The following is a 12486-nucleotide window of genomic DNA, read 5'->3' on the forward strand; positions in this document are numbered from 1 at the left end:
GTCTCCAGAACCAGACTCGTCTCCAGAACCAGACATATCTCCAGAACCAGACATATTTCCAGAGTGGCCCCCAGAGACGACATCAACTGCCGACCCTGAGCCAAAGTCTGCGGAGCCCGACCCAGAGCCTGAAGTCACTACAGGGATTGGTGCAGCGATGGAAGGAACAGCTAAAAAAAAAGACATAAAAGATCAAGTTTTAGAGTCATGGGTAGTGTTGCACACTAGAAAAGTGTTACAGTACCCTGCCAGTAAAAATAACAATTTTATTGGTATTTGTACTTTAAAGAATGATAATTTCTGTAAGTTGTCTTGATATGCAACATTGTAAGGTACCAACCATCCATGCATTGTCCACAAAGCAGATGCACAAAAGCAAAAATGTGGGTGAACCTACAGACACCTCAAAGCCCATTTGTAAAAGTTTTAAAGCTGTTCAGACTTAAGGAGCAACACGTCACACCTGACAAAGCACTGTGCCAATAGCAGATTTTAATGTAGTTCCTCCAGTTCTGATTGGATATTAAAATGTATAAACGCATTATGGTAATTCACTCCTGTTTTTAATGCCTTCTTTTTACATCCTTCACTACCTGACTAAGTTTCATGTTCTGCTATATGTTTTCAGTTTTTGTTGTAGTATCGTGCTAGCATCAATGTATTTAGCAGACATTGTATCAGAGTCATCACTCTGACTTCATTACGACACTAGCCATGGCAAATAAATAGAAGTGTGCACAGGTTAGAACTTACCAGGCCTTAGCAAATCAGTAATTGACGTCAGGTTTACTAGAGCCTCCTCGATATCTGTGACGTTCAGTCCAGTTTCATTTGCAATAAGTTGGATGTTCGCTGCAAGGATTAAGCAGAAAGAGGAAATGATGAACTAGTGACATGAATGAAAACATTTAGAATTAGTCTAAAAACATATGAGCAGCATTTACCTCTGAAACAATATGCATCAAATTTGGCATCAGGCTTTGGATAGCCTGTCTGGTTCTGGTCTGCATAGATTGTGTGCACTCCAGCTTTTCCAGCTCCACACTGAGCACGAGGCTTGTTAATGGGATAACGGACACTACGATCCACCAGCCAGCCTGCACGGCACTTATCGAAACCCATTTTCCAGGCGGCGTAGAGATCTCCTGTGGAAGCCAGGACAGCATTCTGCTCCAGACAACTGGAAGCAGCCTCATCGTAGGTGAAACCCTCTTCAGACCCCACATGGAAAACCTCTCCTGTGGAGCAGACAAGGCAGATTCATCAGTGACAAAGTAAAAAAGAACACACATTAAGCTGGAGGTCTTTGAGTGTCAAACTCACACTCTTAAACACCAACTTCAGTTTAATTCATTTCAAAATATATCATATATAGGTGGATCCAATCTAACAACACCCCTGAAATCTCACTGGCCAACATTGTGACCACTGCAGATCTGTTCTGTCCAATTCATCCACTGTAACTCTGATGTCCAAGTGTCGGTGAATGCAACTATGGTATCTGAGTGCAAGTGAAAGCAGCATGAAATGACTAACAGCTACATCTAGCAGTAGCCAATCAGCTGTGCAGCACTTCATAAACATAACACAAAGTGCTGATGGAGCCAAACACATGGATCTCAAAGAGTGAACAATTTAGTTTAGCTTGTTGCTTCCAGTTGTTTGCAGAAATTGGAGCTGAGTAACAATCAAAACACATTTAATTTAACCACAAGGGGTTGTAGTTTAAGAGGCTATTTTATGTAACACCTCAGTTTTTTCAGTGGCTACATCTGGTGACTCCTCTCTGGAGGTGTTACTGTTAAGTACATAGAATATCTGGTCATGTTTGCTGAGTAGTGAATGTTTTTTTTATCACCTCTGAGCCCCTCGATGTAGCAGTACACATCATACAACTCGTCCGCAGGCCTCAGACCGTAAGACCGAATTCCAGGTTTATTTCCCAGATCTCCAGTGCATCCATCTCGAGGGAAAACAACGGGATACCTGCACAAGGGCACATTCATCAGTTAGCAGACCTTGCTTCAGGCCTCGTTACCTGATCTGGAAATCTGATTTCAGATTTACCTCACAGTCTGGTCCAGTAGCCAGCCCGCATCACACTGGTGAAATCCAGCCTCATAAGCTGCCTGAAGCTGCTGTGGAGTAGCGATGGAGCCTCCGATGCTCTGACAGGCCAGCTGGGCATCAACAAAAGTGAAGGCATAGCGGCCGACACCTGACCGGTAAAGGAAGACCACACCTGCACAGAGAAACAAGAAGTAAAGCTGTGATGGAACTGTTTTCAACTGATTAGGACACTCTCTTGACTTTTTGTGTGATGTCTGTTTGGTCACTGACTAGTTAAAGGCATCTCAAAGCCTTTGCTGGGTTCCCTGCCCACATCCGGCCGAGCAGTGATGGCCTCGATCAGGTCAGTGATGCTGGGCGGCTGAGGTAGTGGCAGCTCAGTGGGGCTCTCGGTGAGGAGCTCAGTGGGGCTCTCGGTGGAGGGCTCAATGGGGCTCTCAGGTGGGCTCTCAATGGGGGTCTCAGTGGGGCTCATGGTGAGGCTCTCGATGGGACTCTGAGTGTAGATGAAGTCCACATTGGTGGGCTGCCGAGTCTCCACTTCCCCGATCGCCTCGCTCTCTGTGGTCGTCCTCATGAAGAACACCTCAGGGCTTCGAGTCACCGTGGTAACACTCAGAATACCGCTTCCCTCCTCGATGATGCCTGAACCCTCTTCATCAGGAGACTCTGAAGGTGTAGAGTGGAAGGGATGCTATTTACTGTACATGCAAGGATGGTTCTGTTGTTTTGTCTATAAACTGATGGAAAAAGTCAAACAATGTTTCCCAAAACCCACGATGCCGTCCTCAAATGCCTTCCACAACCCAAAGTTATTCAATTTGCTTTCACAAATGAGTAAAGAGATTATTAAATATTCATATGTAAGACACTGCAATCATAGATTTTTGAGGTTCTACGACTGCCTTCAGTTGCTGTTTTTTGTGGGTCTTTCTGCCCTCAGTTTTGTCTTCAGTAGGTAAAAGTTGTAATAAAATGACCGTCAATTTCTCTGCCTTAAGAAGTTCTTCTATTGCCTTCACAGTATGTTTTGGTCATTATCCATCTGTGTTTGTTGTGCTATTCTATCCGTTTATCAGCTCTGCAGCATTCAACTTTGCAGAATTGTACTAGTGTTAGGAGGCAAAATCACTAAAATCGTGTCACTGTGAAAATATTTGCATATCTGCCTTCAGTGTTTCCATCCGTTGTCAACATAAAGACCTACCTGTGTAGCAGAAGGCGTCATAGCGGGACTCAGGAAATGGGAATCCTGTCTGGTCTGTGTTGCGGTAAACAGTTCGGACCCCCAGCAGACCTCCTCCACACTGCGGCCGACGGATGTTGATGGGATATCGGACGCTTCTGTCTCCCAGCCAGCCGGCGTTGCAGACGTCCATCCCTCCCTGCCAGGCCAGGTACAGCTGACCGGTCGTAGCAAGCTGGGCTCCCTTACTAAGACATGCCGCCACTGCCTCAGAGAAGGTGAACTTCTCAGCAGTAGTGGTGTGGAAAACTTTACCTGTTTCAGATAAGGAAGTTCAATAAAATAACAACAGAATGAGCTTGGAGTAAAAACTTATTGCAGTGTTTGTATACAGCGTACCTGTCATCTTCTCAGCGAAACAGTAAACATCGTAAGTCTCATTGACGTCTCTGACGCCGTAGGTCCTGACACCTGGAAGTTCTTCTTTATCACCGTAGCAATTCACACGAGGGTCATGGATTGGATACCTTTGGTTGAATAAAAATCAGTTTAGTGTTGCTACTTCACACGTGCTCATAGAAGTGGAGTTGCAGCCAGTAACCACTGTATATCATTGCTTTGGCACACTCAAGTTACCATCGTGGCTAAAGGTGTTGGATCTGACACCGCAATGAAAACATGAAAGGCTGAAAAGGTCGAATACGGGGGAAATTCTTGCAGAAAAAAATACCCATTTATTGGATGGGTCAGGACTTGTCATTCTTGTTATAGGAGAGAAGCCTCAGACATGTTGTGAAAAGGTCTGTTTTAGCCCAAACCATGCTATTTCGCTAAACCTACCTACATGGTTTTGTTGCGTAAACTTAACCAAGCTTCAAGCAAGTAGTTCTCAAAATTTGTCAAAGCTAACCATGATCGAAAGAAGAAGACTACGACTCATGAGGACATCACTCGGGCTGAAAAAAAGGTGTTTGTTATTCAATCAATTGGCATCAAGACCTGCACTACAGTTTCTTTAGATGTACCTACCTTGGAGTAAGGATGTATCAAAATGTAATACCTTTTAACTCACTCGCATTTTTCTAATAAATTGACATTCAGTTGGAAAAATTTGTTTTCTGTCATATGACAAACCAACCTGACTGTTTCGTCAGAGAGCCAGCCGGCGTCACACTGGTGGAAACCATCATCGTAGGCTGCTTGGAGCTGTTCAGGTGAAGCCACGACCGCGTTGTTCTGAGCACAAGCTGCCTTTGCCTTCTCAAAAGTCAGACTGTAGCGACCCATAATGGCCCGGTAGTGGAACACAATACCTACCAAGATAACCAAGACCTTTAGTAAATCAAGAGTTTAATGGTCAAACCACAAAATTACCACAAAAAAAAGACAACCAGAACCATAAATAATAGTTGAAATCCTCTGAATTTCTTAATAGTCGAAGTTTTATCTGGACTTTTTTACACCCATGTGTTGTTTCCTGGATATTCAGATCTGTTGTATCCACTACGGTTCCTTTACACACCTTGAACCTGTACGTGGACGTTGTCGTGGTTGTCCTCGATGCCGTGTTGAACTTCACAGCGATAAACTCCAGTGTCACTGTGTCGCAGCTCAGATATCTTGATGCTGGCGTCGGTCGGGGTGTTGGGGTATCCCAGCAGGTGAACTCTGTCCAGGTAGTTTTCTCCGATGAGCACCTCCCCCTCCAAGGCCACGAGGACAGTCGTGACGTTTTCCTTGGTGATGTGGCTCCATTTGATGCGATGAGAAAGAGGAGCGATGGTTGGAGCTCCGGGATCTGGGACTGTGTGGTCCTACAGAGACACAACTTTACTGAACACCAGTTTCTTTCTGGCTTTTACTAAATTAAAGTAAAAGAGACTTACGTAGACACTAAGTCAAAAGACTTGAAGCAACTCAGATTTAGTTCATCTACAGATAATATGCAGATTTTTGTCCCTGCAAACCCCCCAAAAATGGTTATAGAGTAAAAAATAACTTAATTTTTTTTTTTTTAATTGTTTATAGTTTTTAGCATTATTTTTTTGTGACAATTTATGGTTATTTTACACATTTTCCATGTTGTGTTACATGACAGATAATGACTGGTTCAGTCACAGAGAAAAAGTGTAAATTTACATGTTAATCGTAAAAGAAAATAAAAACCCACGTAAAACAAAGTAATTTTCGCATCAAAAATGTATAATTTTACAAATAGCAATTCACTCTGTCAATGTCTGACATTCTTTTTTTTGCTGTGAATGTGCAAAAATATTATTTTGCAGACATTTGCTGTTATTTAAAAGATAAAGTATGTATGTCAAGGATTGAAAAACTAAAAATAACAAAAACTATAATGATTTTAAAAATGACTGTGAAAATAAATAGGATCAAACTGTACTGATGTCAACATAATCTGTATATTTATCGTAACTTGTTTTTTTTTTTTTTTTGAATTTCCCTCTGGGATTAAAAAAGTCTAAGTCTATTTGTCTTTGTTTTGTAGAGTTTGGAATGTTGCTATTTTCCCTAATTTTCTAACCATGTTTTTGTGGTACCCTTGTTTACAGATTTTCATTGTTCTTTTGTTGTTTTTGAACAGACAAACGGTGGTAAGCGTCAAGTTTGTGTGAGTCAAAGTTTAGAATTACACACCTCAAAGTAGCAGGGTAGTACAATTGTTGCTCCCAGCAGAGGACGCTGTGGTTCCTCCAGAGGGATGCTGACACTCAGAACATCGTCCGGGTCTGTGATACAGAACAAAACAAGAAGTGGAAGGAAAGACGACAGCACATGAGCAGTGAAGTGGCACACACAGTACCGCAGGCCGGATTCATGCTGCTGAGATGAAGTGAAGAGACGTTTTCTTACCCATCAAAGAATGAGCCTCATAAATGTAATCAAACGTCGCTGAGATGATGTTCAGACTCACGGACAGCAGCACGGCCCACCTGATCATGTTTCACCTGAAGAATAAGCAAAACATGAATACGATCATCAATCTATCTCAGTTTGTTTTCCTGCAGACTTTGCATAACAAAGCTGATTATAAGCAGCATGTTTTCATTCACTGCTAGATTTTAAAACTGTTGTTCTTTACATTTCTGTGGTAAAATATTCAGTAAAACATGTAAAAAAAAAAAAAAAAGACAGATTTCTATTTCAAATAAGTGCATGAATGCTTAACAAAATAATAAAAATGGTTCAGACATGTCCTGGAGACTAAACATTTTAACCAAATATCAAAGACATCTGCAGAAAAATGCAACTGACAGCAGCCTCCTTGTTGGAGACACAAACTGTGCCATTCAATTTAATAATGAAATGTACAGTGGTGGAAACAAAAGAGGGATTTTTTTCATTCCTTTCTCCAGCAATGCTCTAATCCCCCAGTAATCTGTGTCTTTCTCTCTGCAGAGCCGCAGTAAATCCCAACGTGAATATAGTTCGACTATTCATTCGTGTTGTTTGGATTTGATTGATAGATTTTTATTATTGTGTCGTGCAAAAGTAATATGCTGCGCCCAAACAGGCTTAAAGATTAGTGACATAAATTACAAATAAAACCAAAATAAGCCTGGAACAAAGGCAGCCAGTTTACAGGGATTCAAGAGAAAAACCGTTCTGTCTTTGTCAGATTCTCAACTAATAATTCATTAAATATCGACGTTCTTATTCTCATCATAACAGCAGCTACAGATAAACATCTGTGACTCCTCGATGAGTTTGATGTAACATGAGGTCCATGAAGGTTAAAAAACTTTTAAAGTTGCCACATTTTAAAAATTAAGCCGCTCTAATGTGAAGTATATAGAGGAGGAGAACTTTATTAAGCTACCTCAACTTGATTTTAGCTTTAAATCAACTAATACACACATTTTAGTCGATAAAAATAACATTTACATCTTTTAAAAGTTTGTCTAAATCATGAAATTAGATTTTTTTGAAATCTTGCACCCATGCATTTAAATAAACACTGACAATAGGACCGTATAGAATACAGGTTAAACGTTTCCTGCATGGAGGACTTTTGGTGCATCCCAATGATGTTACAATCAGCATCAAATAAAAATCAAAGGCTCTAAAGTGACAAGAATTGAGAATAAAAGATAACAATTAAATTTTTTAACCAGTTTTGTTAATTTGGCTTTATTTACTTCAGCATAATGGACATTTTCTGTTTAATACATGCTCAGAAATAACAGGTAAATGCACACATTTCAGGTAAACAAGTTAACACAGACTCACTGCTGCTATTTTAAGGACTCCTCATGATTAATGGACTGTTTTAACTTGCTAACAGTCAATACTGAGACAGAAAAAAAACCCTGAAACAGCTTTAAAATTAAAAAAACAACAACAACAACATGCAAATTCAGTGTGTTTGAACTCTGAATGCCTGCTCTGTCTGAGGCTTCCACAGGAGAGGAAACATGCTTCAGGTCTGTAACACAAGTAAAGTTATTTATGCTAAATGAGACACGTCACCGTTACATTCAGGTGCTGGATGAGGAGGAATTAATTAAGTCTCTAACAACCGAATGTTATCTTCTAATGGGAAAACCAGGAGTTCCAGTTCTTTCAAAGGTAAATATTTGCTGTTATTTCATCGAAGGAACAGTTCCTGCTCCTCCCTCCTCCTCCTCCTCCTCCTCCTCCTCCTCCTTCTCCTGCTCTCAGAGACTTTGACTAATTCACTTTGCATATTTGTTCACATCCATGTGCACACATTTATCCTGACATCAAACATACATGTCACGGACAGTAATAGTAATACAAAAACTCTGCAACTCAACTGAAAAACATGTGAACAAAGGAATGGTGACTGTCTTCTGCCACAATTCTATAAGCAAACACAAGCAGTGTGTTAAATATCCTGTAATTCCCATCATGTGTATTCACTATGATCAGCTGATACTCGGGTGTCACTGCTTGTAGACTTTTATTGATATTTAAGTCATTTATCTTTATGAAAACTTTTACAGAAACACATTTTCAAATCTTAAAGGTCTGGAAACATATTTTATCAGTCAGTGATAAGATCAAACCTGAACAATGTTTTTCCAGAGTCAGAGCAGCTTTTATTGATTTAAATGAGAGACTTTTGTATTTCTGTGTTTTTTCATTGGTTTAAAATGAGCGAAGCTGAACTGACGCTGGCTTGTTTCCAGTCAGTCTGATTAAACCCTTGTGCTCTTGAGTTAGTTTCACTTATTGTCCTTCTGAAAGTGACACACACTCAGATTTGTTTAATCCTGAGGCCTGCCAGTGGGCTCGAAAGGCATTTTTCTTTTAAAAATTGAGTGAGAAGCTGTAAAAACTGAAAGGATTGTCAAATGTTTAACTTTCCAACAGTCATATAAACAATATAACAAGGACATAAAAAAGGCTCTAAAACTACTTGGAGTTCAGAGTGCTATGCAGGCCCACCATCCACCCCGACCTCCTCCTCCTGATTCTGATGCCAAATATGTATGCAGAGCTTCATTCCTTCAAAAATAACAACAACAACAACAACAACAACAAAACAAGCGGCCTCTTAACCGAACTCAGCGATTACACTTTAAATTTGAAAAGTAATTTAGTTGCATAGAACTTTGATTTCTCGGAGGCAGAGTTGCTCCTCAGTGTTCTACATGCAGAGTTGAACACATTTGCAAATGATGAACGGGGATGTAAATACAAATCAAAGCTACAGTGTGCTGACTCTAAAACACACCAGACCAGCTGCTGATTTAAACCTCGGGTTCCCACATGACGCCTGACCGAAGCTCGTCCCGGCTCTCAGCTCTGATTACCGGCTCTAATTTAAGAACGTCTCAATGATGTGGTTGCCTGGTTACATGAGCAAACAGCATCTTTGATCAGTCAGAAGAGTGAAGACAAACACAAAAACAGAACAAAACTGTTCTAGGAGATGTTCAGGCAGCGTTCAAAAATCCCACCAGCGCAGAAAAGACTTTTCTAATGTTTCGTTATTGCCATTTTAAAACTGTCTTCGTTTAATGTTTTACTCTTGCTTTCTTAATCATTGTTTATTTTAATGTGTTGTTCATTGCTTTTTAACTCTTATACACCGCTATACGCTGTAAAAACAAAAACATTTTCACCTCTTAAGACGTCCACATGCGTGTGCATCACATTTTGGGTTATATTACCACAGTAGCTAATTTGTTTAATGTATTTGTTTTAATTTTTGTTATTTTATTATTGTTATTTATTTCCTTAATATTTTAACAATATTTTTAATTTTTTTTCTTTATATTTTTTTATTTTTTATGAATAGAAATTAAAAAATGCAGAACAAACAAGAGGTTAAAAAGTGAAAATCTGGCAACGATGGTGCCAGAAAATTAAAACAAAACAAAACGAACAAAAAAAAAAAATCTATCTCTTGCTTTTCTGTGTTTTTAGTGCCTCTTTAAATGAACTTTAAGCTGTTACAGACAATTCTTCTTATTTTCTGGTGCTGAGATCCATCTCTGGCAAATAAAATGAACAAAATAAAACCTTCACATCCTGAGCAGCAATGTTAAGGTTTCTCTTTTAAATATTAACGATATTATGTTCATTTGTACTTTAACTTTTCACACAGACCTCTCGATTACAGTAGAATGTAAGTACACATTTACTCATGTAGGAGAGTTTCACATGTTTTATTCATAATTACAGCGAGCAAGGTTGAAAATAAAACGCATTTTTTAGGTACCGTTTTGTAGTACTTGTGCTTTACTTTTATCCATTTATGTTGCTTTTACTCATTTTACATTCATATTTCAGATAGTTTACTGTGATATTGATACTTTCACCACTATTAGTTTGCTGGTTTTGGGTTTATATTGCTATGTTTTGCTCTTTTTTTTGTTTGAGTTACTTGATTTCTAACTGGATGTGAGATTTTTCCAGAGTTTTCCGGTGACAATACACCATTTCAGGCTATTTTTGTAGTTAGAATCCGTCGCTGAAGGGGCTATAACTCTCTTTAAACACTTAGACGCCTGCAGGGAGTGTCTCTGCAGGACGGAGACGTGCTGTTTGGACTAAGTGACAGTTCATTAGCAGCTGAGCTGTGTGTGAGTCGAGCCGGTGGTCGGTTCCACACTGCTTCATTCAGCTGCTGCGGTGAGTCGACTCCCAGAGAGACCGAGGTCCATAAGACCAGATCTGTTCCCCTGAAACCCGTATTATGGAGGCTCTGACGACACCAGCGCCTGAGTAAACAGCAGATCCAGAGTCCGCCCTTTCCATCACGTCCAACACTGCCCACATTCAGCCTGCAGCCTCGGAAAACTGCGAGACATGATGGAAGGAGGCCAGACGGGGCTTTGATCCTCACCTGGACGACTGTGTTTTAACTTCCCTCCACATGAGGCACGTTTCTCATGTAAGAGACGAGATTTAAAAGGCTCGGCGATGCAGCAGACGCCTGATGTGCTTTGATTTTTGTAGATTGAAAAACTTTCTGCAGCACTTTTAGAAGAAGCAACTGTTTTTAAATCAGATTTAGCAAATAATCAACCAAAATAAAAGCCTCTGGTTCAACTCTGGAGCTTAATTTCTCAAGAGAGACCCAAAAAAACCCCTTTACCATGAGATTATTTTGTCTATTATGTCTATTACTCTCTAATCCATATATTCACAAATGCTTGGGTTTAATTGTATTTAAATTAGAATAATTTTTAAAACAATTCTAATCACTTGATTTATATTAGCATTTAAGATTTTGTAATTACAATTATAAAATAATTTTTAATCAGACTGAACACTCTCCTGATCATTTTATCTTATATTTCTGTTTAATATTTTTAATTAGAATTATTTTTAATTAGCATTGAAACAATTCTGCCAATTATATTTATATCTGTATGTTTTATTTTCCAATTAAAATTACAGAACTATTTTCAAATATAATCAAAACAACTGTGATAATTTAATCTATTATAATTAAAAGAATTTTGATAATTTAGTGTATACTTGTGTTTTTATTTTTTCTTTAGAATTATAACTTTTTTTTGTTGTTAATGAGCTAAAATTAGAATTTAACTTACTATAATTCTTGTTGGTGCTGTTCAAATAAGATCCTGAAACAGGAGATTAAAAAATGTCTTGTTTCAGATGAACAACACAGATCGCTTAACTAAATTCTTTTAACACATGTGCTTTTAATTTTTATTTTTTTTTTTGCAGAAATGAAAGATGCAATAAAGTCCATGTGTGATATGAGTCTGGAAGTCAATATAAGATGGCAAAGTGGAGCTAAATTTACCTTTTTCAGACAAAAATACATCTTTATGAGGCATATTCTACTTTAATGTAATTTAGCAGTGATGTGTTTTAGTGTAGATGTGACTGTAATATATTAAACGCAGAAATGTTTGAGAAAATGTGACTTTTATAAAATCTTAAATACACTATAGGAATGGTTTAAATGGACCTAAATGAATCCTGTTCAAAGCTTCTATATTTCATCATAAAATCCACCAGAACAAACCTAAACAATCAAACCAAGTGTATTTCTCACCTGTGGTTGTCAGTCTCTTCTTCTCTGGTGTTATTTGGGTTCAGCTGAGCGCCGAGTCTCCAGGTTGTGAGTTTAAAGTCCCGGTGATCAGCAGCAGCAGCGGCAGCAGGATGCTCGGCCGTGTGCAGAGGAAAGAACCTGCGACCAGAACTGTGAATCTGTCAAAGCTCAGAGGGAAACACCGACGTCAAGCTGCTCGCGGTGAAGCACCAGGAGCTCAGGTGACTGCTTTCAAAATAAAAAAAAAAGCCAGACGTCTCTTTAAATGGTCTCTGAGAGGCAGAGGGAGTGGAGCAGGTCTGCAGCCAAAGGAACAATGTGATCACAGGATGCTGAGCAAGAAGAAGAAGAACATGTCTTGTAGGAGTGTTCAGCTCATTAGAGAAACCTCAAACCCACATTTTTTTTTTCTGTGGATTTAAAATCAAACATCCAATTAGAGTTGATTCCCTGTAAATATAAAAAGATTAATGAGGATGTTTATGATTCTAAACTGCTGGCAAAAGATCACCTACACATATAGCATCATATAATAGTTTGTTGATATGATCTCTGTTCATAGTTTGTCTTTTGTCTACCCCTTGCAAGAGTTTTCTTACTTATGCTACATTAAAGACCCCCTCTGATCCTATTAACATGTCCATATGATGGTTTTTTATATTCTAGAGGACACTCTGAGCAACAAGCAGTTGAGAAGAAGTCTGTAATG

The 12486-nt window shown here is 39.1% G+C and overlaps 1 protein-coding gene across 1 annotated transcript in view; it reads right to left on the reverse strand.

Moving 5' to 3' along the window:
* LOC103364840 (aggrecan core protein-like) overlaps nt 1-6215 on the reverse strand; it is an 18261-nt gene extending 12046 nt beyond the window's left edge. The window contains exons 1-13 of the mRNA XM_008292109.1: nt 6128-6215; nt 5912-6003; nt 4779-5070; nt 4395-4569; nt 3656-3783; nt 3278-3571; nt 2574-2739; nt 2341-2465; nt 2068-2242; nt 1859-1986; nt 945-1238; nt 754-852; nt 12-170 (exon numbers count right to left, since the gene is read on the reverse strand). Of these exons, the coding sequence (XP_008290331.1) occupies nt 12-170; nt 754-852; nt 945-1238; nt 1859-1986; nt 2068-2242; nt 2341-2465; nt 2574-2739; nt 3278-3571; nt 3656-3783; nt 4395-4569; nt 4779-5070; nt 5912-6003; nt 6128-6215 (2215 nt within the window). The remainder of the gene's footprint in view (nt 1-11; nt 171-753; nt 853-944; nt 1239-1858; nt 1987-2067; nt 2243-2340; nt 2466-2573; nt 2740-3277; nt 3572-3655; nt 3784-4394; nt 4570-4778; nt 5071-5911; nt 6004-6127) is intronic.
* Nucleotides 6216-12486: the final 6271 nt, after the last annotated feature.

Source organism: Stegastes partitus, unplaced genomic scaffold (genome assembly GCF_000690725.1).
Source record: "Stegastes partitus isolate 25-593 unplaced genomic scaffold, Stegastes_partitus-1.0.2 Scaffold785, whole genome shotgun sequence".
NCBI classification, from domain to species: Eukaryota; Metazoa; Chordata; class Actinopteri; family Pomacentridae; genus Stegastes; species Stegastes partitus.